Source organism: Ceratina calcarata, unplaced genomic scaffold (genome assembly GCF_001652005.2).
Source record: "Ceratina calcarata isolate Rehan_Ccalc_2016 unplaced genomic scaffold, ASM165200v1 scaffold12, whole genome shotgun sequence".
Classification (NCBI taxonomy): Eukaryota; Metazoa; Arthropoda; class Insecta; order Hymenoptera; family Apidae; genus Ceratina; species Ceratina calcarata.
The window spans coordinates 1,022,488-1,048,379 of NW_017132978.1; the positions used below are offsets into that span (position 1 = coordinate 1,022,488).

The following is a 25,892-nucleotide window of genomic DNA, read 5'->3' on the forward strand; positions in this document are numbered from 1 at the left end:
CTACGTCCATCCGTTTGGAAGTTATTGGCAAAAAACAAAAAAACAGTTTTTTGCAAATAACTCGTTAACTATTGGCACTAGCGAAATCTTTTTGCACAGAAATTGTAGATCTCGTCGTCCCCTACAAAATGAGCCTATAAACGTCCCCCTACGTCCATCCGTTTGGAAGTTATTAGCAAAAAACAGAAAAACAGTTTTTTGCAAATAACTCGTTAACTATTGGCACTAGCGAAATCTTTTTGCACAGAAATTGTAGATCTCGTCGTCCCCTACAAAATGAGATCACAAACGTCTCCCTACGTCCATCCGTTCGGGAGTTATTGACGAAAAAGGAAAAGGATTGTCCAAAGTTCGCTGAATTCGATGGGCGAATTTCGCCAATGCCAATAAAATGCAAATTAATCATACTTAACTCGTTGAATATCGAATTTAGAAGCAAGAGAACTTTTATTTATAGCACATAGCTGGCTCAGTTTCGTAATTACTAGCTGTTCACTGACCTTAAACGATTTTTTGCACATGGCGTCATTTAGCATTCGCCACTGCGAACCCGCTTGGCTCCGATGACTGCGGTTCAGAAGGAAGCCTGCTTGTCAGCCGTGGCTCAGAAGGCAGCGGCCGCTTGTCAGCCATCGCTTCTCGATAGATGGTGGTCCATGTCCCTTTCTAGATTTATGCAAAAATTGCAGCAAGCAATATAATAGATTCAATCTGTTTCTCAACGTATTTGCGCTAAGGGATTGAGAGTGTGTCAATTTTTAGCGATTAGAAATGTGTCTGGTAGCTTTATACATAACATAGCTTATTCTCGTACAAATGCAATTTTCCCTCCCTCTCGTCTAAGGGATTATTCTGGTATAGATTTAAATTTCGGGCTCGATACTTTCAAATAAACGGACGCGTAGTTCGCGCGTAGGCTGCGTCCGTTTGTCACGTTTATGAAAATATTTAGCGTCTGTTCCGTGGCACATAAAACACTTTTGAGCTTTTTGCTGGGACTTGTACCGAAATCAGTTCGCAAGATCTTTCTTCTTATGAAATCTTTTAATTTAGATTGTACAAAAGGTTGATTTAGAGAAAAGTCACATACAGAATTTTTCTAATCAACCGTACGCGTCTTTCTCGAGGTGAATGCGCCCGGAGGAATATGTACACGTTTGTACGAATTTTCGTGAACCTGGTATAAGGCAGGAGAAACGCAATAACCGCGACGTGAAACGGAACGACGACGGCCTGTCTTTGAAAATCGTTGGTACGTACGCGTGTGTGCAATGCCCGTACGATACACGGTTGTGAAGAATGTATGGGTCGTACGGTATTGGGCGTTGAGTAAGCTGATCTATGGCCCCATTTCACTGATATTAGCCACCAAACCGAGATTCTTGTTTCTCCTATTTCTTCCGGTTTTTGTTCGCGTTTTGTTTGAGGAATCTCGACGGTATTGCGCCGGGATTACTGGTAATCGACAAAGTATGGACCGATAAATCCGCGTTTTATTCATACGGCCGTTCGATATGGGGGGCGAGAATAAAAAGGGAAATTAGTACACGTAAACTCGGAAACTTTTTATTCTCTCTGTTTACTATACTCGTGATTTCGTATTCCACGGGGGAGAACATGCAAATACTTGCTATTCTTCTTTTCCACGGGAAGAATAGTCGGCAATTTGATTAAACGAACTTGGTTTCTTCTCCTCTATGCGGCTGGTTCGAGTTGATGAAAATGCGAGAAACAAATAAGTCGATTCACTGGATGTGTCCCGGCGCAAGGTTCGTCGTCTAAATGGGGACACCGTAGATACACAAGTGTCTGCGTTGTTAGCTCAAAGTCCAAGTATGCCGGTTCGCAGCCATAAACGCCGCAAACTTTGCTTATTTATGGTTTAGGCCGGTACGTACCGCCGATACAACTTACCCCGCTGCATAGCTACTTTTCGTCTGATAATATTTATTTGCCGTTACTATGTGCATGTACATAGTAGATAGTTAGACATCGCCAGCGCAGGGCCAAGCAGGAAGAGAATGGCTTTTATGCATGAAAGTTCAAACTGCGTAACAGCTTTAAAGCTGCTATATATCGAGGGCTCAACGTCTATATTAAATTATGTTAGCAGGGGAATTTTCCCATAAGCTAGCTACGAATACGTCCCTCCCTGTTCCAATCTAACGCTTCCGCCCATTAACGAGTCCAGTTAGACAAAGAATTGCGGAATCTTCTCCACGCGCATTCTATTTATTCGCGTCGAATTTATGGGGTGACAAACGAGGGGAAACGTAGGTTTGGAAATAAAATTTTGATCGTACGATATTCACTGGGAACGAGCGCGGTAGGATTTGTGCAAAATATAAAAGGTAGCCGCCTCCCTTTATCCCACAGTAAATACATACGTACATAGAAGTAAGTGGTGTACTTACATAAATTGAGGAAAACCCAAGTGAAAAGCGGCACTTTTATTCTATTTCCTTTTATTTTCCAAACGAAACTGCTCGTTCTCCGTTTTTCTACAAGACAAGAAGAATACTTACCGTGGGCCACGCGTATACGTATACGCGCGAGCGCACGTGTCTCCGGTACACTCGCGTAACGTGTTTGCGAATAAACACAACGTAGCAGTAATCCCAATGCTCACTCTCTTCGGTCCTATCCTCTCTCTCCTTTACGTGTCTCTTTCCAATCCTTTCCGTATCCTTTGTCGTTCAGAATAAACCGGCCGCTTGTGTGTGTCCGCCTCTTTTAGTTTTTTTAATACCCGAACAGAAGGTAAACGAGCTCCCCCGGGAGGGACGAGGAAATATAAAATATGAAATAAAGGAGGGATAGTTGGTATTCTCGGCTATGAATTTTTCTACCGTACTGCTACTTCTGCTCCTTTCAATTTCCCCGTAATTGCTCAGAAGCTAAACGCTCTTATTGTGTCACGTGTATGCGTACAATTTTTCGAGGCGATTCTCACTCGGACGGGAATGGACAAAAGGAGTTAAGGAAAAACCCGTGTCAGACATCTCGCTGGTCCCTGAAGCCTCTTTTTATTACCAACCAGATTTGCATTGTAAATTCGTCGGCCGCAGTCGGCCGCAGTCGGCCGACAAATGAGAATTTAATATCGTTATGCAACGCTAACACGCGATTTCTTTCTACACTTGACGTGTTTCCCTCTTTCGCCGTGCATAATTCACATTGCCAGATTTATACCACTATAAGTACTTTGAGCCATCGATAGTTTCTACTTGGTCAAATTACAAAATAACAAGTCGTAACGTTTGTTCTTTGTAAACGTTTATTTACGAATTCGTTTCAATGTACAAAAATCTGTCAATCGACGCTGGTCGCGTCGCCTGGATTAATTTAAATAACGAGCTTCCTCGACGGTACCGGGTACGAGTATCCATCGCCTTGGCTGGCCAACAAAGTGGACGAAATCCCAGATCCAACCTGGACCGTACTCGGTACACCATAGCTCTTGCTCGGCAAACTGAACTGACCCAGCAAAGCTCCGTTGCCATTGGCATAGCCGACGCTCGGAAGACTTAGCTGAACTCGGCTCGGAGGGCCAGCGATTGGACTCGGAACTCCATACGAATCGCTGGGTACATTAGATAGCGAAACGGAGCTTGCGACTCCGCTGCCGAACGTGGAGCTCACGAAACCTGGTTGAGACACGAACGACACGCTGCTGGCTGGTGCGGGTAGAGCGTAAGACGGACCCGCCACCGACGAACCCGCCACCGACGAACCCGGGACGCCGTAAGTCGAAGACGGAAGTGCTGGAACGGTGAAGGCTGGCGCTGGTACAGCCGAGATAGCAGCCACCGATTGTATCGGAGATGAAACTGGAGCTGGAACACCGTAAGCCGACGATGGGACAGTTAAAGATGAAACTGGGGCGAAAGCTGGAGCTGCATAGGTCGGAGACGGGGCGCCGGTAAAAATGGAAGAAGGTGCCGCCGGTGGAAGATATTGCGATCGATAAGACGAGCTTAAGGTGCCACGCTTCTCGATGCTCTTTCCGTTGCCAACAACGATCGTCGAAACGATTAAGACAAAGATCTGAAACAAATGTTGTACATGTACTTACTTTGTACGTGTTGACGCGCAAATTCAATTTGCTCGTGTACTATACTCGGTATCCAGAATTGTTTTTCACTTACCACGGAGTTGTTCATGGTGGTGTCTCCAGCTGAGATGGTAAGATCGAATTGTGACTCTGACATGCGACTCGATGCTTTTTATAGTCCTCCTTTCACTATGTAAAAATGCAAAAAATCTCTTCCGAGATGTTCCATTAATTAAGAGTTTGGAAATATGCATGTAACGTTTGGGGCTTATGTAAAACTGCTAAACATTTAACGTCTCGTTTAATTTTTATCACAATTATACATCTATTTGATACGTTTTTAAATTGATTTCGATTAAATATTATGTACGAGTCTCGTGAATCGTTCGTCCAACATTATAATGAAAAACGAGAATTTCCACAATTAATTGAATCGTTTCATCGATCGTTTCACAGATCTGTAGTACATAATTAATGAATCAGTTCATTTATCACTCATCGACTAGACGACATTGAACGTTAAGTTATCACACACGTACAAGAACTATATATTTTATACCGGATAATTATATTCTTTTCTACGAGTTATGCAAATTTTTCGGAATTATGCAAATCGTTAACCTGCAGAAAGTTTCGCATTCGCAAAATGCGAGATACATGCCGCTACCAACCGGATGCCGTGCCACACACACACACACATCTATCACCCTCTGAATTTATTGTGTAAACGTTGAAGTTATGTAAAACATAGAAAAGAAAAAACGGGATCTTTCTCTCGACTTCTCTTCCATCCAGAATTCATTTCACTGATCGAAATAGCGAGGCACGAAGCTTCCATTCTCGCATTGAAATTGATACGCGCTCGTAGCAGACAGTGTGCGTGTGTATGTGTACGATTATATAAATGGTATTCTCTTTGATTCGCTTGCTCGAGACAAAGGGTACGTCGGAAGGAATTTTATAACAAAGCTATAAGTACAAGGGGAAGAAGTTACACTTTTTTCCTTTCCAAGCACACACAGCGATAGAGACGTAAAGACTTAATTAGCGAGCTTGATACCTAAGTACTCGGTAATTACGTTAATTACAGGCTCGTTAAGATTCCTCACTTTTTTTTTACGGCTCTTCTTATATTTCACGTCACGACGAGAGGAGAGCAATTCGAAAATTACGAACGCATTGTCACGTCGCGTTCGTCGTTGAGATCGCGCGAGATTTCTCCGGAACCTTCCAATTAATTATTCATTCTGTACGAGAATTTTGAACGCCGCGCGACAAATCAGTCACGGTGAAAGTCGAAGAATCGGGCCGGTGTCCAAATTGAAAATGCACGAAAGTTTCGCGTGAATCTTGGCCGCTTTAATCCAAGTGTATTAGTCGCGTGAACAATAGTTAGCACCTACTGGCACGGTATCTACGTGTATGTGTAGCAGTCTCGTCGCGCGACCGTTTCTAACGTGAAAATGGCAGGCAGGCCGAAAGGAAAACGATGTATACATATACATATGTACGTATGAATATATATACGAGTATAGTGGGTAACACTCCAATTAAGCTGAGGCATCAGTCTACTGTCTACAATGTGTCTACAATGTGTCCAAAGCCTAGAGAGCTTCACAATGAACACCATCTCTCTCTCTCTCGTCTCTCTTGTTCTTCCTCTCTCTTGTTCTTCCTCGATATTAGCTGTGTTACAAAAAGTAGTGAGTCTGTACGTATGTTCAGCCGCACGTTTCCCTCGTGGTCTATAATTAATTTGGAGAACGGTCAATCTTCAATCTTTCGAATATATCGTTGTCGTCTGTCGAAACGAAATCGGAAAAGCTTCGGTGATAACGTTTTAACGCTTAAGTAAAGTTTGTCGTTTAAACTGGCGATAGTAAACGTAGTACAATAATTTGGCCAGATTATGGAAACGAGCATGCAAACAGGCGGACGACCGGCCACCGTGCGCCAAGGATAATGGAGTATTACGATAATTACGCGAACGAATGAATGAATGAATGAACGTTATTCATTGTCGTTAAGCCTCCTATGAACGTACGAGCGTACATGTCTGTATGTACGTTTCCCTCTGTGGAAAGTTTTCGAAGCGCCGGTAAAGGCAGCTAGACCGCGGATAAAATTCTCCGTGGTTCAATCGACTCGTCAGATTTTCTTTTCCACGAGAAATCGATGCCAGAGATCTTTGGCCTGCCGCTTGCCACGTGAACCAGAAATCTCGCCGAACGGCTTCAGGATCTCTCATAGACCATCGGCGCGAGAACGAGAGGAGCAGAGAATTAGGGAAGAAAAAAAAAATACACGAGTCCACCGCGAGCGAGCAGGAGACGGATAGAGAAGGGGGGGGGAGGGAGAGAGAGAGAGCGGTCGATGGTAATTAGCGGGAAACGCAATTACGGGCATTTAATTAAAGCAAGTCGTCATGCTGCCCCTCGCGCCCCCACTCCGGTCCCTTGTTACTCCTAAAACAACCCTTAAAGTCGTCGCAGCTCGCGCCCTTACTGGTTCCACAGCTTGAACCACCGAAATTTCAGTTCTTCTAATTTTTTCTTCTTTACGGAGTGCGAGATCTCGAGCCGCACGACAGCGGTTCTCATTAACATCTGTCTGTCTATCTGTTCGTTCAATGGCGAATCGCGGTCATTCTGTCGTAGCTTTCGTCTGTTAGAGTCGCGCGTGTCGAAGGAAATGTGTTATACGCGAGGCTCCAGTATAAATATGTGACGCTCGGCGTAATTGACAAGACATATCATACCTGGAATTGAGGAATCCAAACGCAAATTACTCGAACCGTTGAAACCGACGAGGATCTCCATTGAAGGGCCTCAACTTGGCATCCGTGCCACACGCACGCCCGTGGCGTCACATCATACCCTATCATATCAGATATCACGATACGTTCTCGATCGAGAGCTACTTGTCACTCCGCGGCTGCTCTCGAATTTTCATGACGAGCACCCGGATAGGACAGCAGCCGTCCACCGCTGATCGTTCGATTAAATCCCAATCTTTACCCGCGTTCAAACATCCACCATATCACCTGTGGCTCGCTGCGAAAAGTGCCAATGCCATGTTTTTTTCGAAAATCAGTCGAACCCGGTATCGAGTTTCTACAATTGTACATTTCGTATACGTATAAAAAAAAAAAAAAACCCCAAAAAAAACGATAGTTTAAAATTCTGTCTGTCAGTGACACGACCAAGCTTTAATTCTCTTTCCATGAATTAGAAATTTGAAACGTCGAAAGGTGATGCAGTTTTTTCCAACACTCTTGCGAAGAACAGAGGGACGTTCTGTCTAAAATTCACTTGCGCACGAACCGTCGTCGTTGCAAAGACTTTTCCCGTAGGACTCCGTTAACAACGCGCGAGTTCTAATATTAATTAGTCCGACAATAAATTAAGAAACGTACGTTTTGAAAAGTAAACACGTGTCACGGCTTACATCGTTTTAGCATCCTCGAAGCAATCCTCTTAAGATTATACGTCCGTAAGTATCAGCTCGCTATGGTTTTAATTCCATAAAACTTTGTAAAGCGTCTTCCTGCTGCTACGTCGGACCACATTTTCCGAGTAAGCACATTTCTCGTAAAGAGGAACGTATTCTCAATGCGGTACGTGAGAACTAACGTGAAATTGAGAATTTGCGGGGAGGGAATGCTGCGAGTTAATTATTAAAATGAGGCATTAGATTTAGCTCGACTTAGGACTTGTTCGAATTCGGCCAGTCTTTCGCTCGTGACGTTCTCGAACATGCGCGTGACGGGCAAGCACACTTGCCGACGCAGAACCTTGGGAAACGATGCGCGCGCGAAGGGGTGCACGTCGCGCGATCGAGTAGGGGATGAACGAAGAGAGGCCTGGATCAGACCGACTCCGTCCGCTTCTATCCACGCGTAGACAAGTCTTGTAACTGCCTGTAGAAGTAGACTGGACCTTCGTGGTCGATGCGAACGGTATCACAGACTATAGGGTGAATTGGAATCGTGATATACATGAACTGTAGGGTAAATACCAGGACGTAATAGTAGTGGGAGTGTGAAATTTGCGCGCGCAGCTCCGTTCGGTGCCCTCCCCGCCTCAGTCGTCCCGCAGACCGCGTCGCGGCATCTCCTCCGCTGGAAGATACGCCTAAAAGTGTACGCGTCCATCCATAACGATCACAATTAACATTAATTATGTTCTCCCCCGATCCATTAACAAGGTCGGCCGCGACGTCTGCAAGCATTGTTTATAGGAAAAGTGTCGCGAGCGTGGATTAAAAAACGTTTGAACCGGGTTTCGTATAACGTGGGAGGGTTCTAATAAAGGTCCCAAGGTCAGTTTTGTACAATAAGTGAAGGGGGAACTGAATTTGAAAAAGTCACGACGGTAACCATCGCGTCCCGGTCGGTGAATTTTCGCTGCGACGTCGAGGAAAACGTACAATTTGGAGTTTTAAGTCGCCATTTTGAAGCGAAAGTCTCCATTTTGGCAGGGAAACTGCGAAATGAAGGTTAAAAAGTGAAAATTTAAGTGCGTACCCAATTTCACGTGGTAATTCTCTGAAAATTAATCCACGGACTCCATTTCGAGGCCGAGTCGTCGGCTTAAAGGGAAAGTCTTCGTTATGCAGCGGAGGCCGGGGAATGCGTTTAAAACGAGAAAATTCCGCTCCGAAGCCATGTTCCGGTAAATAATTTACCTTTAAAGGACCAGGTTTGAGGTTACGTGTCGCCATTTTGGAACAAAATTTGAATGTCAAATTCGAATAGCCGGGGTGTATCCGTAAGATTTCGGCCACTCATCAAGCTATAAATGCATACATGAAGGAATTCCCATCGAAATCAGCTTTAAACAGTCTGCTGGAAGGTGACGACGTCGATCTACAACAGAGATTCAGTCGTCAAAACTGTAAAATAAATGCGAAACGAAAAGCTCGTCGATTATTCGTTAAAACAATTTAACGAGCGAAACGAGTTTCGACCGAATCACCGGAGAGAATCACTTTGCGGGAAGGGTTCGATTCGTAAATTCGACCGCGTGATAACAGTAAAAAATTATCTAAATCGCTCTATCGCTCTATCTGCGAAGCGTTTCGCAGAAGATATCGAGACCTGAACGAGGCTTCGAGTGAGAGTCACAAGTAATTTGCCAAATACATATGGTGTTTGAACGGTGGTTCGCAATACGTAAAGTGTCTGAACGAGTGCTGAAACCAATTGTAAATAGAATTCGAATTAAGTGTTCGATGAAGAAAAGAAAAGTTGAAACAGTGTGTCAGTGTCAAACGGATTTACCGATTTATTTATAACGATATAGCAGAAATCTAAGAAAAAGGTAATTAAACGAAATTTAGCAATAATTTCTTATCGTCGCGTTGTCGTAGCACTTTAGATATCGTTGAATGAAAGCGCGAAATACATCCCCGACCGAACTCGTTGCCTTTAGATTTTTTTTATTCATTGAAACCGTGAGGAGCGTAGCAATAAATATCGATTATGATTTAACAGAGAAATATACCGGGCACTTTGTCAATTTTGTAAAATTGTAATTTGTATCGGAAAAAAATACATGGAACGGCTGTAATATAATTCAAACAGATTACGCAGATAAAACGGTGCGGAACGTGCGCCGAGCCACCCACTATTCTTTCGAACGATATAGTAGGTCTTTCCTATTATAATTTTCACAATTCTCTGTCTAGTGAAACGAAGGTAATCGTAGTTTTGCTTACTACTTAAGAATACTTTGTTCCCAGTCATGCCCAGGGGAAGAGAGCAAAATAAAAGGCAAAACTGAATTAAAACGAAATTGGAGACGAAATTAAAATAAGTCGAACGCATAAGACGATGTCTTCCTGCAACCGAGATGCTATTTTCAAATGGCTAAAAACGATCATCGAATCAAAATAATAAATACAAATTATCGAAATAATATTCGGTAGAAGAATAGTGAGAAAGAAAATTAATATGACCTCCCGAAAGAAGATGGCCTCGAGGAAGCCTATTAATTGACTAATAATAAACCGCGAGAGCAACGATATAATATAGCGTGGTAAGTCGGAAGAACGGGGGGCTGGAACATGGCCTCCTAAGTAGGAAAACACTAAACGCGACAAGGAACCGCAGGACAATTGAAAACCTGGAGACTTTAAAGGTCCCGAAGAGCGAGCGAAAGATGACTATGGCCAGCAACATAGTGGTGGAGTGGCTCAAGTCCCTCCACTTGGGCCAATACTCCGAGTCGTTCATCGACAACGGTTACGACGACCTAGAAATATGCAAACAGATAGGTGATCCGGATCTGGACGCGATCGGTGTATTTAACCAGTCGCACAGAGCCCGTTTATTGCAATCGGTGAAGACGCTCAGGGAGGAGGGAGCGGCCAGCGTTTACTTCACCTTGGAGGAGAACACCGAGTGCATCTGTGATAACGCGAGCTCCAAGTCGTCGAGGACCTCATCGGACAGGCCTATGAGTGATAAGGAGCAGAGGGCGTCGCCCACGGCCAGCTCCTCCAGTGGGGGGCAAGAGTTGACCAAGTTCGTCGACGAGTATGAAGAAGGGAAGGCGGAGCTGGTCAGGATACCGAAGATCCAGCTCAGAATGCTGCTACAGGAGAAATTGAGACACGACGGCATCAGACTGGCGTGTCAACCGTATACAACACCGGTGAGCCAATAAACATGCCGCTCTTATCTTCGATAGGTAGCTCTCTGTTACTCATATTACGATAACGAGCTCGCCTCTTATTTATCGCTCAACGCGTGTCACTCTACGTTCGTTCCTTCGTTCCTATCTTCCATTCGTATCGTCGTGTCGTTTCATTGTTCCACTGTTTTCTTATGAATGAAACAGTACCATAATTTGGATCATCTTCTAAATCACAATTAGTAATTTCCATTCTAGTCATCGTCCTCATTGTCGTCAGACAATTTGTATCCATTCGTGAATTTACTTACGAACAAACAAGCATTTCTTCAGAATCACCAAAATCTCCTGGCTCCCTGATGTATCTCCCCCCATTCTAATCATCGTCCCCTTTGTAGTAGTACATTTTTATTGTCAGACCATTTGTATGCACCCAATTGGATCCATCTCTGAACGAACGCATGAAAAGAACGTAAAACGATTTGGGTCGTTCTAACCGATAGAAATGTTTCACCAATTTTCGTTTGTTCCTACTGAAAACGAAACGAATTTTCCAATGAGCACGATATATGTAGCTATCTGCAAACTAGAACGATATTGTTCTTCCCAACGAATCGCCGGTGATGGAACTAATTGACCAGCGAATGTAACGCGAAACCACGTATTTCGCTGGTACGCCAACATTTTCTACTCAAATAGAAAAATAAATTAATCTCGATATCAATGTCTACGCGCGCAGCGTACTTCCATCGAGAGTATCAAATCAAAAGCTACACGGAGGTACTTCTGATAAAAGTTTCACGTAGAGTACATCACTAACTAAGCAGACGATGTAGTCTCGGTTCAGGTTTGCAATTCGACTATCGTTAGACTACGGATTTTACGGGTCTGGAGTAGTAAATACATGTAAACGTTGCGCGCGATGTATCGAGCAGGCATAAAAATCTTCTTTGTTATCGCCGATAGAAATGTTTATCGAAAATGCAATTTTTTTTCTTTTTTTAAGCCTATACCATTTTGCCGCGGGAATCGATCGTAAAAGTGTTTACTTATTGTTAGTAAATTCTTGTTATGAAAACTGGTTAAATGCTCGAGTACCAAAGCGGTTAACCGGGTAAACGGGAAACGGATCGGGGAGCAAGGGAAAGGAGCTCGATGAAACAAGAGAATAAAGAGTAAAAATAGGTTCTCCTCTCTCGGAGTCTCAGAGCACGGTGGTCCGCTCGTCATCTGCTCCTTTTTCCTTCTTCTTCTTCTTCTTCTTCTTCTTCTTCTTCCTCGTCTCGTTCTCTCGGCTCCCCCACTCGTCTATCTTAATCCTTTCTCTTCTTTCTCCACTCTTACTCTCTTTCCTACCTCCGCAAACCCCCTCCCCCTCCTCCCTCGTCTATCCTCTTCTTTTTACTCGTTTTTCGGATGAATCGGGACGCACATATTCCCGTTTGCCGAGTTTCTGTGGGGCACACGTCGCCTCGTGTCGTACCATGCCTCGTAAATAACATAGAGAACGTCGAAAAAAGTCGGGGCGAAACTTCAGTCCCGCGTATTATGCATACATGTAGTACAAACCGCGGTGGAACTTTCGTCCGTGTGTTCGACATAAATACGAGCGTCTATTCAATATTTCATTTGTTGCTATTTAAATCCGCGCGGGACACGTCTTTTCAATATCGTCGGATTTTAACGGGAGGAAAATGAAAAGAGTAATTTGTAGGTGAGATCGATTTTTCATAAATCTCGGTTGAAACGTAGCAATGTGATAATTTTGATTCGTCCAACAGCAGTATAACAGAGCCGTGTAAATAAATAGAAGAATACACGTCGCGGTGTGCGAGTATAGCGTGCAAGTACAGTGGCGATAGTATCGCGAGTGCCGTAATTGGGTACGTGGACCCAGTCCTGGGTGCCCAGTCCCAGCGCAGTTTATGCCTGGAATGTTGATTCGCGAGATACATACCCGCTATGTGACGCGTGTACATAAATACGTACTCACGTAGCGAATTCTCGAGTTCCGATTCCGAGTCGAATCCCCTTACAGAGAACCTGATTAAAACTATGTCTCCCGAATTCACCGGAATATGGATTTCGGTAAACGAAATCGGTTTGTTCACGAGACACTTGGACCTAACTATCGTCGGTAATTCGATTCGCGAGGCGGAATTGATCTTCGATAGTTTCGTCAAATATGGAAGATGCGTGTCGGATCGTGGTCCAAATTGAAAAGAGACGGCGAGCTAACAGCGCGCGCGCTCACACGTACACACGTGCTTCGGATAAGACTTTCATAAGCTACGTACGTGAAAACGGGTATACACGCGCTGTTCGTATCGATTGAAACGTTTGCTCAAATATTTAAAGGCTATTACCGGCAATCCGGTCTACTCTACATACGCGCCTGCATTTTTCAATTACAATTCGATTCTGCCCTGCGAAAGGTCACGATCATTCCTCTCTAAAATGATTTTTAACGATAGCCATCGATTCGTCGAGCCTCCTTCGAGTAACAGAGCATTAACATTAAGTTGGCAACGTGGCACTACCACCGATACGTCCGTACAGTATGTACGTACATGCAACGGTATCGCTATCTATCTATAGGGGCAACATTAAGGGTGGCATTACGAGCTCGCGGGGCAATAAACATGTTTAATTGCTACGCTAATGGCGTGGAAACCCACTGCTCTCTCCTATATTCTCGCTTCCCTCTGCTGTTCCTCTTTACCGTCTCTTCCAGTTTCCTCTCATTCTCGTCGTACGTACGCACACCGAAACGCGGCAGAGAAGCCTATCGGTTTAGATTTGGCTTTGCTTTATGCTGGAATTCCATTCCGTTTAATGGTCTAAATCCTGAAAGGAAACTCGTACCGTCATACGTGCACTCATACCCGATGACAATCGACTACCGATTGACAATTGCGCGCAAGTCGCGCTCCATGTTTCAAACACCACGAATCAGATCTCAATTCGTAATGGAAAAACATCGTAAGAGGCACTGTGTAATTTCACTTGGGTCAGTGGTAAATACTTGTGTTTGAAACGTTGATAACGATGGAATGGAGCATGGAATACATGATTAAAGAGTAATTAGGGTACGCTGCTTATCTGTATAAATCATAGGAGGAAAAGGGTGGTAGTAACCGAGGATACCGTGAAACCGTTTATTAATTTGTAATTGCTAGAAAGGTAGTTATGTACTAGGTAGCTTTCCGAAAATTACAGGCCTGTCGAGACCCGGTCGCCACTATCAGGATTTACTGGCTAATAGGGTGGATAGATGGATAGCTTCTTCCGGTGTGGTCTTCCCTGCCTGTTTGTTCATCAATAATAATTAACGCGTGAGGTCGGTCATTATTATTATTATTATTATTATTATTATTATTATTATTATTATTATTACTATTACTATTATTATTATTATTATCGACGTGGACGAGGGACGATCAGAGAGTCAGATACTTATTTTCCGTTTCGACCTGTTTTCCATCATAGAACTCATTCGACGAGGTACGCACACGTTTTTAACGCTCTTTATGGGTCGGTATATTAAAAAACGTAACATCTGTCCAATGCACCGGCTCCGAGAATTTGAGAGCCGGCAAGCTGCTTTTATGCACCTGCCTGAAACGTGGTCGTTACACTGTGTATCCGTGCACCGTATACCCGTACCTCCCGAATCCTTCATTTTTATTCAGTTTCCACTGGTAATTTCGCATGAATTCACCGCGAATCGTCAAGTCAGATTTTTTTACGTTAATGACTACTGCCGCCGTCGTCCTTTCTCAACGAATTTCACCTAGAGCAGTTTCACTTTCCACGCGTAACACGTCGAGAGTGCAGCGGGACCGAAAGAGTGAAGCGCAGTAACCATCTGGCCTCGGCAAAGGATACTTTATATCGTTTGGAGGCAGGTGGAAAATAAAGTACATAAGGGTAGTGGCCGCACGTGCGTAAACGGTTAGGACCTGACCGCGTTTCATTCCTCCAGCTCAGAAACACCTGAGCTCCTTTCGGTTACACGCGGTGGTACTTACACTCGGCCACCAAAAATATCCAATCGCCAATTATACGCGTTCTAAGCAAATTGTCCGAAATCTGTCTCGCGTCGCTAATACGCTCCGAAACGGCCCTTTCGTACAATAAAAACGCTCGTCTATTAATTGGAGTCATAATTTAAATGAAATCGCGTAGATTATCCTTAGGTGAGTGAAACTGTTATATTCATGGCCGGGATAGAGGGAGGCGAAGGTGTACGTGTACAAGGAGCACAGAGAGACACGTAGCTACGTGTGCAGACCTCTCTTATTACATATGTACCGGCACATGCTCTCTTATATGTATATTCTTGCGGCTACCTCGGGGACCAGGTCGGATCATACTAATTAAATCATAGCGCAGACTTGAAATTCTGTTGTACAGAGGTACGTGTACCCGCGTATTCTCCGTTTTATTCTCGGTCGACTCGCGATCGTCTCGGCGCGTGGAGATCAATACGCCGCGGATTCTTACCTAAAAATCTGTGCAGAGACCGTTGAAATAATAATTCTTCGCCTTCGTTCATTTTTAATCAGCCCGATTGACATCCGGTCGAACATTCAATATTTCGTAATTTTCGTCGTCCTCGTTAATGAACTCGACTTAGCCCAATTCCGTTCGCTGCCAATGACGGCGCAGGCAAAATTGTAGAATATTTCGAACGCACCGAGAATGACGAATCGAAAATGAAACGCCGGTGAAAAACGTCTCTGGGAACGGGAAATGAATAGTCAATCAAGAGAAAAACGCGGTATTTTCACCCACCCGTGGCCATGTTTAGTTTATAAAAGCAGATAAAAAAAAAAAACCGTGGAATCGAAAAGAGGGAGACGGCCAGGTTGGAGATCATTTGAACGCGATTCATGAATTATTAAAACTAATTACAAATTTGGGTCAGAGTTGATTACGTGCGCCCGCGGGAAGGTTTCCGTTGCAGGGACCGTATTTAAACCGAGTTAGGGTGAATGTTTTTTNAAAAAAAAAGAAAAAGAAAAAAAGAAAGAAAAACGAAATCAGAGTTACAGCCAGAAATTGAGACATACCGCGTATCAGGTAGTAGGTGTACACGTGGCAGAGGCTGCTCGGTAAATTCGCCGGAATGAGGATTTTCATTTTTATCTTTGCCCCCGGTCGCTTGGCTAGCTGATTAATTACAATTCGCTTCATTCTCACCGGATAATGCATTCAACACGCGATACGCATGCTCAACTTCCGACGAATTCTAATGTATTAATGAGCTAAGCATAATAAATTACGAACGTAGCAGATCTTAAATTAGAGGAACGCGATAAACGTATAATTTATAAACGTCTTTTTGCCCGTTCATTTGCTATTTTAGCTCGCGTTACGTTTCCTCCGCGACCGTGTTCCACGACTTGTGCTTCAAATAAATCACGCCCTGGCCCTCCCCCGAAGAAGAATCGTGCTTACGATCTCTCGCTCCTTTACCTCTTTTTATCTGTTTCTCCCGGGGGGTAGCGCGGGGGCCAAGACTCCATTTTCGTGTTTTCCTTTCAACCTGGGAATAGGAGATAAAACGCTAATGTCACAAAATAACTGTCTGAACCTTCCGAGAACCTTCCAATTCCTACGTAGCGAATACGTATGCAGCAGTTTTTCTTATCAATGGAAGACACGTTCTCATATACGTATAATTGAAATACTTGCGTGGTACAATGGGGAAAAGAACCGAAGCCAACGATGGGAGAAGAGGGAGAAGGAGGAGGATCAGACCACCGGGCTCTTAAGCCTGTTAAATGGAATTAATAAGCTTTACCATGCATGCATCAGCCCCTGAAACGCGATACTCGACAATGCCATACGTTCATCTATACTAGCGGCGGATACGAACGTGATAATAATATGCAGCTGGGAATTACGTATTGACAGCGCGGAAACTAAATGGAAAATGTTAATTCGCCACGAGGAAATAATTATTATAATATCTAGTTACTTTATGCAGAAACGAGGTGACTCGAGGTGGCTCCAAGTCTGCGCGGATAATAGGAAAATTGGATCGCACATGTCGAGGGGGATTAAAACCAACATGCTTGGTCCGATGACTTTTAACTCGAGGCTTTAACTTTAAAGTTGAAAGTTTAAACCAGTTTTCGGAACTTTTCTCATTCCCATAAAAGCCGGCGAAAACCGGTTAGTTTGATGAAGGTACCTCCCTCTGACAGTTTTACTTTTATATGTATGCCATCTATTCATCTGATGCGTTTCACGCGCGCATACGTGTCCAAGGGCGCACGCGTGTCTACGGATTTTCACGCTTTCCTAAGAATTTTCCATCCGTTTAACCGACGTTTAACCCCCGCCCCGTCCTACTGAATCCGCGTGAAACAATTTCAAAGACGTTTCTCTCTTATCGAGTAGTAAGTAACCGGAATAAATTACGTTTCACCGTATTTTAATTATTCCGGCCCGAACACGGAAATATCATGTATACGACCGCGACGTAACGAATCGTGCACGGAGTACAAAACGTGATTAATCAAAGTCGAACCGATCGCTGCATCAGTGTAACGTGTCTCCCCTTCGGTTTTATCGCGTTCCGCGTCTACTACACAGACCGGGCGTGTATACGTGCGTCGAAAGTGGCGCGATTACATTTACATTTGTAGCCGGGAATCGATATTTGTAAGGTATTGCCGCGTATTTCACGGACAATGGCTATCCATGTACTTACGTATCTATCCGCGCGCGCGACCATCACATATACTATGTATACTGTATCGCGAGGGTGAATTAGCTACAGATGGGGTCACGTCGTTATCTCTGTCATTTTCGCCGTTCCAAAACGGTCCCCTCGCGCCACAGAACGATTCTTTAATAATATGTATTAACTCGTTCCTTTGTTTCGAGTAATCCGGACAAATTTTCATTCGTCGGATCCTTTCGGCTGTCGACGGGAATAGAAATAAAAATGTGCCGCTCCGGTCGCGTTCCTTTTCGGATAATCGTGCGAGGGGGAAGGACTGCGTAGATTCAAACCGATTAGGGTATACCAATCGAGCAATTAGTCAGGGTAATCGACTAATCGCCTAACTGTAACAATCACACCATTATTCTATTCCAACAGCGAGCGGTGTAATAACAGTTATATCCCTTCGATCACTAGCTACATAGCCGGACCTACGTACATAGTAATTACAGCTCAGAAATTAGGGGCCGTTGCGTTACTCAATTAAGCAATTCCATCTCTCTCTCTCTCTCGTACGTTCGCTCGCTCGCTCGCTCGCTCGCGTACCCTTCGATTTCCTTTTAGTTTTACCGTGGTACAATTAATGATGTTTAAACTCTTCTAACTGTGGCCCCGGCTCTCCGGCGAAAAGTTCAAGTTAAAGTTTAGAGAAAGGGGGCGGAAACGTTCGAAAAGAGGTTTAATTAAACTTTCTCAGCCGATAAGACAAGGAACACGACAAGACGTACATGTATACTATGAAGGATTATGCAGTAAGATACGCGTAATGAATAGAACCACAGCCTGATGCGTACGCGTGAAAAAAATATAGATAGTTTTATCTTCCCTGCGTACGTTCCCCCCATTTGGCTGGCCGCTTTTTTCTACGCGCTAAAAGCAAATATTATAAAGTAGGAAAAAGCGAATCGTAAAAAGTTCGGTTAACTCAATTTCCATGTAAAAACTGTGAAAAACTTTTGGAACCGAACTGATCAAATTTTCTCTTCTTCAAAAGTTTTATTACAGAAAAACTCTTGTCAGGAAACTAACTCCCTTTCAAACGTCTTTAAATTAGTTAGCCGAACTCACAACTTTTTCTCGCGAGGCGGCTAACTGAATCGTTTTGTTCCCGACCGTTCTCGCGATACCACGTATCCTTCGAATTGCCCGTACAGCGCGACGACACAACCATATAAATTATTACACGTAACGAAGGACGTGTTCTATTATTGAAAATTTTTAACTAACATCGTGTTTGCGAAACGGAGTAACGGGAGTGATTCCAGTCCGGCTTTTACTGTTTCTTCGCGTTTTAGTAACTACTATTGATTTTCTTCCGTGAGAGCCAGGATTCCTCCGGTACGTTGGCGCGAATCGTTCGACTTCTGTTTCTCTAGGGGCGAGCGAATCTCTCATGCCCATGGTAGTTGGGGTCGGGACTCGGTTAGGGGCAGAGTAAGGAGTAAAATTAGGTGTTAGGGATCGGTCGGACTTGGGCCGGATAGACCGAGGGGTGTAAAAAGTAGAGGAAAGAAGGAACTACACGCGAACGAGACGTGACAGTCTGCAGAATGGTTCGAATTCCAACGGTGAAAGATTCTGCATAGTTTATCAGCTACTTTCAGTCACAGCATATAGCTTGCCACTAATGAACACGCACAGTTGTGTGCGTTCACAAAAATGTGGACGTCTGGGTGTGCGCCGTAACATACTAGTAAAAGACTAGATCATTATTTCTGCGGATAGATCTGAATGCGGATATAATAAAGAACTTGCGTTCGGTTTAATGCCCGGTAGATTTTAATAACAGGGTCGTATGTCGAAAATAGAGATTATCAACAACTGTGGACACGATAAAAGCTGGTAGCAGGGCATTTGAAGAACAGTATGAAAGCAGGGAAACAGTTATTCCTACATAGAAACCGTTTCAGTCTCTAACTGCGAGTACCTAAAGCAGTCCCCGAAAGTTTATTTTCTGAATGGCAGGGAAGGAGAGACAGAGAGCGAGTAAAATATCCTTGATTCAAATCCATAGAAGCTGCAAACTTTTGCTCCGTTTCGCTTCGTTTTCAAACTTATCTCAAAACGAGACTTTTTAACATGTACACAAGTTATATACGTCTACGTACACATCTACGTGTACACATCCGGATCCGGTGTAAAAGTGTTGGAAATGATTTCTTAAAAAATTGCGGCGATCAGGTAGAGAGGAGAAATATGTTGTTCTGGTCGCGAAACGTAATCAACGATTAATGTGCGTGGGAACTAATTGCCTATTTAAGCAATGTGATAGATACTGCACGCGCGGTTAATGATTGCGTATCGGTTCCGCTTTAGAGGGCAATTAAACACTCTTAACTGTGGCAATATAGCGACGACGGGCTCAAAAATCGTGATGGAACGCGGTTTTCCCTGTGGTTTTCGGCTCGCCGCAAACGTGGCCATGGTGTACGCGCACCTATCTCTGCATGCGGTGCCATGGAGATCGATAAACAGCTCTAAGTTTCTGCAATTTGCTCCGCAGGCCCCGCTGCACGAGCTTCCCTATTCAGAAGCATAATTCGATCGTTCCTATCGAAATATTATAATACAATCGTGTCAGTTTTGATTTAGTTGTCGAGAAATTAGTTGAACTCCAGATGAATCCGTACGAGAATTTTGTTTCAGTTTACCGGGGCCAATTAATATCGTTCCGAAGGGTGTTCCAATTAGTCGAATTTTCCTTTGTCTCAAATAAGTAGGACAAAACTGGTTCTCCGTGTATTTGTAGGTAGCATACTTACTAGATGCGTCGCCCTGGGTGAACCACCTAACAAGTGGCTATGTACGTATCCCGATTTCCTCGGTAACAATAAGTAGTACATACTCGGCCGAGGGTAATTATCGAATTTTAATTAGAGAGCACTTTGGAACCGGTACATAGACGACGCGAGCGCGCGCACGGTGTTCCATGTATTATTGTAAGTACATACATGTATGTACCACGTACAGGGTGGTACCGGTCGAATCGAACGTCTTCTTCGGCCGTGCGTATAAACAAGTGGAAACAGTAGATAAAAACTAGACAGAATCAGACAGAGCTCTAACAGAGCTCGACTAATTATAGTGAACATTTCTTCGACTCATTTTCACGCTGACTCGTCGCGCGGCAAATTTGCCGCGGAGATTTCTTGTCAGAGACAGTTGCCGAGTCGTCCCTAAACTTTGATTCGCAGTACACCGGGTATACATTAAGATAGAAGCTGGATTAAAAGCGAATTTCCAATCCCTCCGGCCGCCTCTCCCTCCGGCCACCCTCATTCGCGTAGGTAAAGGGTAAACTGGGTTAATTTCACACACATGGAGGTGGGGGTGGGCCATGGTGAGAGAGAGTGAGAGAGGAAATTAGTAGAGCTCGCGTCGAGGCAAAAAGTAATTAAAAGCTCGTGGCGAGGTGACAAGGAAACGTGAAACGTGGCTACGCGCTCCGTTTAATAGAAACGGCTGTTTCCACTCTTTTTTCCTCTCCAACCCCGTTTGTTTCTTTTAACAGTCATGCGTTTGTTCATTTCTATGGTTTCGAAATTATTGACACTTTTTGGAGTCTCACCCTCTAACGTCGGGTCTGCTTGTTAATTTATTTCGTCATTTCTCAAAAATAATCATTGTTCCACGTGTTTCTGAATATCGTAACGCTTGTCCATAGTCGAAATAACAAATCATACCTAAGGACGTACAAGCAGTATTTGCAATTCATGTCTACGTGCCATCGATTGCAAACGGAAATTTCTAGTTTCAAAATATTCCAAGTTTACTCGGGAGAAGCGACTTTATGTTTTATGCATAACTATTCTAATTTACCCCGTTCCCCGCCCCCTCGACGATAAAATAGCCAGCCATGAATGTAGCGAACAAAAATTTAGAGACTAGTGATAAATTGTACATAATTTAGAATATGTAACGGCGGCGCTTAGTTCATAAATTACGTCCCATAAATATTTTTACAACGTATGGGGTGTACAATTGTAGATGATAAACCTTTCATACGCGTACTCGTGTATACTAAAGCGTTCTTTCCTCGTATCAACGAATAGAAACCGTGTTTATGCGTTTTATATTTTCAAAAGCTAAATTAATGCCGGTACCATTTCCCCGGCGCGCGCGCGCGCGCGCTATACGTATACTTTATCCTTCGTGCCGTCGCTAGCCGCGTTTACTACCGGCGGCGCTAGATTATACACGTACTCAGACCGGAGTTAGATTTGTTTTATTATTACTTAGGTTAAATATTATTAAAAGTTGGCCTGTTCTTCCCGACCTCGGGAACAGTTCCCGCGCTTCCCTCTCCGTCTTTAATTAACGGGTTCAAGCACGAAAAGTTACTGACAAACACGCTCGTAAAGCCGGCGACGAATGACGAAATTAACGACTCATTAACTCTCGCGGCCTTTCCCCTTCTCGCGAGGCTACATTTTTTCGGCGACCGCGCGCGCGCGCTTTTCTGCGCCGGGAGACGAGAGTTTTACCAATTGCTCTCACAAATAAATTCCAACAAATGTTTTCTTGTAACAATAAAACATATTGCACGTGTTTAGTGCAATTTCTCTGCGAATTAAACTATGATTCACTTGGTTCAGTCGCTGGTCTTAAAACGCGGAGGACGAGAGACGTAGAAAATAAAATATGTGTGTGTGTGTGTGTGTGTGTGTGTGTGTGTGTGTGTGTGTGTGTGTGTGTGTGTGTGTGTGTGTGTGTGTGTGTGTGTGTGTGTGTGTGTGTGTGTGCGCGCGCCATGATTTTCCGTTCCATGCTCTATCTCACTGTTGTTTTAAAAGCTTTCGAGAGCAGGCAGTCTCTAGACTTCAAAAGAAAAAAGCATTCCCCGGTCGAAAGAGAAGTTTCTTTTCGCTTTCTTCTTATCAGTACAATGCACGCCTGTACGTGTGTGTACATGTATCTCGGAGAAGGAAAGTTGAACACTTTTGTCATAAGTCTTTTTACGATCGTTCGTATATAACAGTAAGTGCTTCGGTTTTATGGAAAATAAAGGCTTATTCTACTTAACCAGTTATATACTCCCCGGCGTAAACGCTGGCCGAAGAATTTTCGAAGGAGCACAGGTGATCGTAAAATTATAGTATTATATTTCTCGTAAAAATTATGGGAGCCCGGGATCAACGTGGGAACCTTCATTTGAATTTAACCAGCCCTTCTCCCCGAAACGAAACCCTCCATCAGTTTTTCGATGCATTTCCCAGATGTTTTCAATACCCTGGCGTATCGCTGTTCTAATCGAGAGAATACGTGCAGTACGCGGGGAACGTGCGCGTTTTTCTCGGCTCACCGGCCGCAAACGATCGTGTAAGGAAGCTTCGTCATAACAATTCCAGTAGCTGACGTTGAAAACCGAACCACTGAAACCGTAGATGATTATTCATTTTCCGCGTGCGCGTACGTACATAGTATGTGTGCATGAATTATATTTCTCTCGCCTCGCGTGTCAGCCTTTGCTATCGATCCCTTGGAACGGAACGAAACGCGAAGCGGAACCAGAAGCCGAGGCGCGACGAGTCGGTCACGGCAATTTCGTAGATTTATTTACACAGCGGTTTAAGCTTTAACACATTGCTTAACGCAGGCTAAATGTACCGGTGAACCAGGCGCGCGCCAGTCATAAAAGTAGTTGGATACCAATGTCTGTGTTCAACAATCATAAACTTATAGGATATCATCACCGTAGGAGTTCATTTTGAATATGTTGTTATCTTTCAGAACGCATGTTTCACATCGAAACATCGTTCGGATGCTGGTTAGAAGAAATTAATACAAATTCTAATAGTACAAACGTATACGCACCGCCATTACCGCGGGTTCATTTTATGCAGTTATCGTTGAAAAGCCCATTACATTAGTTCACTTGCCTGAAAGCCCATTTATATGTCTGTAGAAAATGGAAGAAACCTCATGTACGCTTTCCGATTTCCACGGAATTCCCTTGTATCCTTACACGGCGTTCGCACCCTTGAATTCTCGTTGCTGTACTCGCACAATCTCTGCTGCAATTCTCTCTCTCTCTCTCTCTCTCTCTCTCTCAGACTGTGAAACGGTTACGAAAAATTAATACAATTTCTTGCACCCTGAATAAATTAAACGTGCGGAGTACCGCGCCATCAGCGACTTAATTTTATATGGTTACTTCGAGAGACCCATTACATTAGCTTGCATGGGCGAATCCCACCATTTATATTTGTGCAGAAAGTAGGAGAAACCTCGTGTAGCCGGCGGAATTTCCACAGAATTCCCTTGCATCCTTGTACAACGTTTGTATCCTTGAAATCTCGTTGCAATGCCCGTACAATCCCCACTACAGTCTTCCAGTTACTCTAGTCTATCCCTTAGAACTCCCTCGCTGCCTCTTAACCTTATTAAGCCCCGAAGCCGAGAGGTGGTAGGTGCTCGATATCCTTTCGAGAGAGAAATTGGGGCGGTAGCGATGGTTTCGCTTCCGGTAGTGCTAATAGCAATAGTTAGCGGTGGTGGTTTCGTTCGTTAAGCTGAAACCCAACAGGAAACCGCCCTTGGAGAATGGAAAGCTTTAATCCTCGTCCATCTTCGGGGGATACGTGGATTCGCTTCTTTCCTCATGTTTGTCTCTATTCCATTCAAAGAGATCTCTTCTCGTCGACGTAAGAAAATTGTAACTGCTGGTCCTGTTCATTTAAAAAAGTATTAGCCTCGATCGCGGTAAATCTTCCTCCTATCTCCGAGGCACATTCATATTTTCCTCCCTTCCTCCGTGTTGCTTTTGCTTCAATTCGGACTTTCTTATTACGGAGCAAGTACGCAACTCGAACCGTGCGAGTTGACCAGTCAGCCCTCTTTATTTAACTGTTACTCTTAATTCGGCGTGAATTAAGTTTATAAATGAAGACAGAGTGGTAACGCAATTAAGTTCGCCCAAGATTTTCCATCTTCGCCGTTGGCTACTCTCGCGCATTTAAAATTTAGATCGAATCAATTCACCCGGGGCGAATTGTGAGCAAATATTGACTCGGAGCATTCCGGTGGTGACTCTTTTTCTCTTCTCATGATACATTTTTCAGCTCGATTCACAAAAAATGTTCGTCTCGTGAATCTTCGCGACACGTTGCGTCACGAATCAATTCCGAAGCGCGGTAAAATGATTCAATTAATCTCTCGGCATTTCAGAGATGTTCGTAATCAGTTTTGCCAGCGAAATCTAATGACGCCTCGGAGGTGTCATTCGTGCCCAATCAACATATTACTAATGCTTTCTCCACTATCTCTGTCTCTGTCTCTGTCTCTGTCTCTGTCTCTGTTATTCCTTACGTATTCGCGTGTCTCTCTCGTCGAGGGGTGAAAATCGAGGGAAATTGTAGGCAGGGACCGTTGTCGAACCATTTGCAAACCAAATTGCCATTATTGATGGTAATAATCATACCCCACTCACTACCGTTCGGTGCGGCGGCGGCGGCAGCAGCGTTTCTCTGTCAGTACCGCCTCCTGCTCTACCACCGTTCCTCTCGTTCCACCGATACGTTCAACGGGGATAGAATCGAAATTATTAACGAATCTGTCTTTTACATACGTATAACCGGGTACGGAGGTTCGAGGAAAGTCTTTTTCTTAAATTTCCCGCAACGCTCGTTCATATTGACGATTAAAATACAGTGTGCGAGCAAACCGTTGATATCTCCAGCGAACTGGGCTCAGCTCGAGCCGGGTTCGTGTTTCATTGTTATCGTAACTGTGCAGCTTGCTCCATTCCACGGCTGCAGATGTACGCGCGACTCGTATGCACATTTCGTCAATTCGAGTCGTCCGATGTTTTATAAAATAATATTACGCGCGACGTAATCCAAAAGAAGATCCGGTTAATGATTTAGTTCTAATTTGTAGCATGAATGTATGAATGGACAGGCGGGTGTTTTCAGTTCAAATGGTTCGCGTGTACATCTAAGTTTTATTTTATTTTTCCCTTATAAGAGAGAGAATGACACGTGAAAAACGTGTAAGTGCAGTAGAGTCTGGAGGAGGAAAAAAAGGGTCGAGGGTCTCATTTGCAGTTTTTTTTATTACGCTCCGCGGTTCCTCTTCGTTTCTTTTGAGAGCCAGAATGGAGGGAGCTGGTTGGTAATTGTAATAGGTCAACGATGCGTTCAAAATACAGAAGACTCCCGCTGTGTCGTCCCGCGAAAACTTCCAAATAATACTTGAGTTCGTTCTATTATTAGCCATTCTTGTTCCGGATTAAATCAATTCGCCAGAATTTCGTTCCGCTGGTTCTACCGCGGCGGCGACGGCGATAAGAAATTAATAGAAACGTCACGCTGCGCATACATATACGAAAGCTGGCGTTGGAAATAAAGAAAAAAAATACTAGTACTCATAAATTTTGATGGAAAACGGAAACGGATGATAGTACGATAGTGAACACATCAGTCAGCGACATAAAAGTGTTTTTTCCACATACCCTCGACCACCC

At 43.9% G+C, this 25,892-nt stretch overlaps 3 protein-coding genes across 10 annotated transcripts in view; 1 reads left to right on the top strand and 2 right to left on the bottom strand.

Annotated features, from left to right (window-relative positions):
* Alg2 (alpha-1,3/1,6-mannosyltransferase Alg2) overlaps window positions 1–577 on the bottom strand; it is a 3,975-nt gene extending 3,398 nt beyond the window's left edge. Inside the window, exon 1 of the mRNA XM_026814069.1 lies at window positions 501–577. Within this exon, the coding sequence (XP_026669870.1) occupies window positions 501–529 (29 nt within the window). The 5' untranslated portion in view covers window positions 530–577. The remainder of the gene's footprint in view (window positions 1–500) is intronic.
* Window positions 578–3,294: 2,717 nt separating this feature from the next.
* Window positions 3,295–8,080, bottom strand: LOC108625582 (cuticle protein 16.5). Of its 6 annotated transcripts, XM_026814054.1 has the most exons (4): window positions 7,502–8,080; window positions 6,813–7,107; window positions 4,149–4,266; window positions 3,295–4,047 (listed from the first exon to the last, which is right to left on the bottom strand). In XM_026814054.1, exons 3-4 carry the CDS (start codon window positions 4,209–4,211, stop codon window positions 3,346–3,348), a joined length of 765 nt encoding a protein of 254 aa, XP_026669855.1. In that variant the 5' UTR covers window positions 4,212–4,266; window positions 6,813–7,107; window positions 7,502–8,080; the 3' UTR covers window positions 3,295–3,345. The 6 variants fall into 6 exon arrangements, with proteins under 6 accessions (XP_026669855.1, XP_026669853.1, XP_026669867.1 ...); XM_026814052.1 differs by lacking the exons at window positions 6,813–7,107; window positions 7,502–8,080 and adding an exon at window positions 5,164–5,516; XM_026814066.1 differs by lacking the exons at window positions 6,813–7,107; window positions 7,502–8,080 and adding an exon at window positions 5,458–5,483 and having other exon boundaries at window positions 4,149–4,243.
* A 70-nt stretch (window positions 8,081–8,150) lies between these two features.
* Window positions 8,151–25,892, top strand: part of LOC108625885 (uncharacterized) — a 44,424-nt gene continuing 26,682 nt past the window's right edge. For all 3 annotated transcript variants that reach the window (XM_026814029.1, XM_026814037.1, XM_026814030.1), the window contains exons 1-2: window positions 8,151–9,375; window positions 9,797–10,710. In XM_026814029.1, the coding sequence (XP_026669830.1) occupies window positions 10,216–10,710 (495 nt within the window). In that variant the 5' untranslated portion in view covers window positions 8,151–9,375; window positions 9,797–10,215. The remainder of the gene's footprint in view (window positions 9,376–9,796; window positions 10,711–25,892) is intronic.

Bases quoted from the DNA above. Each gene is read 5' to 3' on its own strand.
- LOC108625582 (XM_026814054.1), bottom strand. From the start codon at position 4,211: ATGTCAGAGTCACAATTCGATCTTACCATCTCAGCTGGAGACACCACC. The intron at 4,048-4,148 runs GTAAGTGAAAAA...CATTTGTTTCAG, and splicing joins CCACCATGAACAACTCCGTG to ATCTTTGTCTTAATCGTTTC.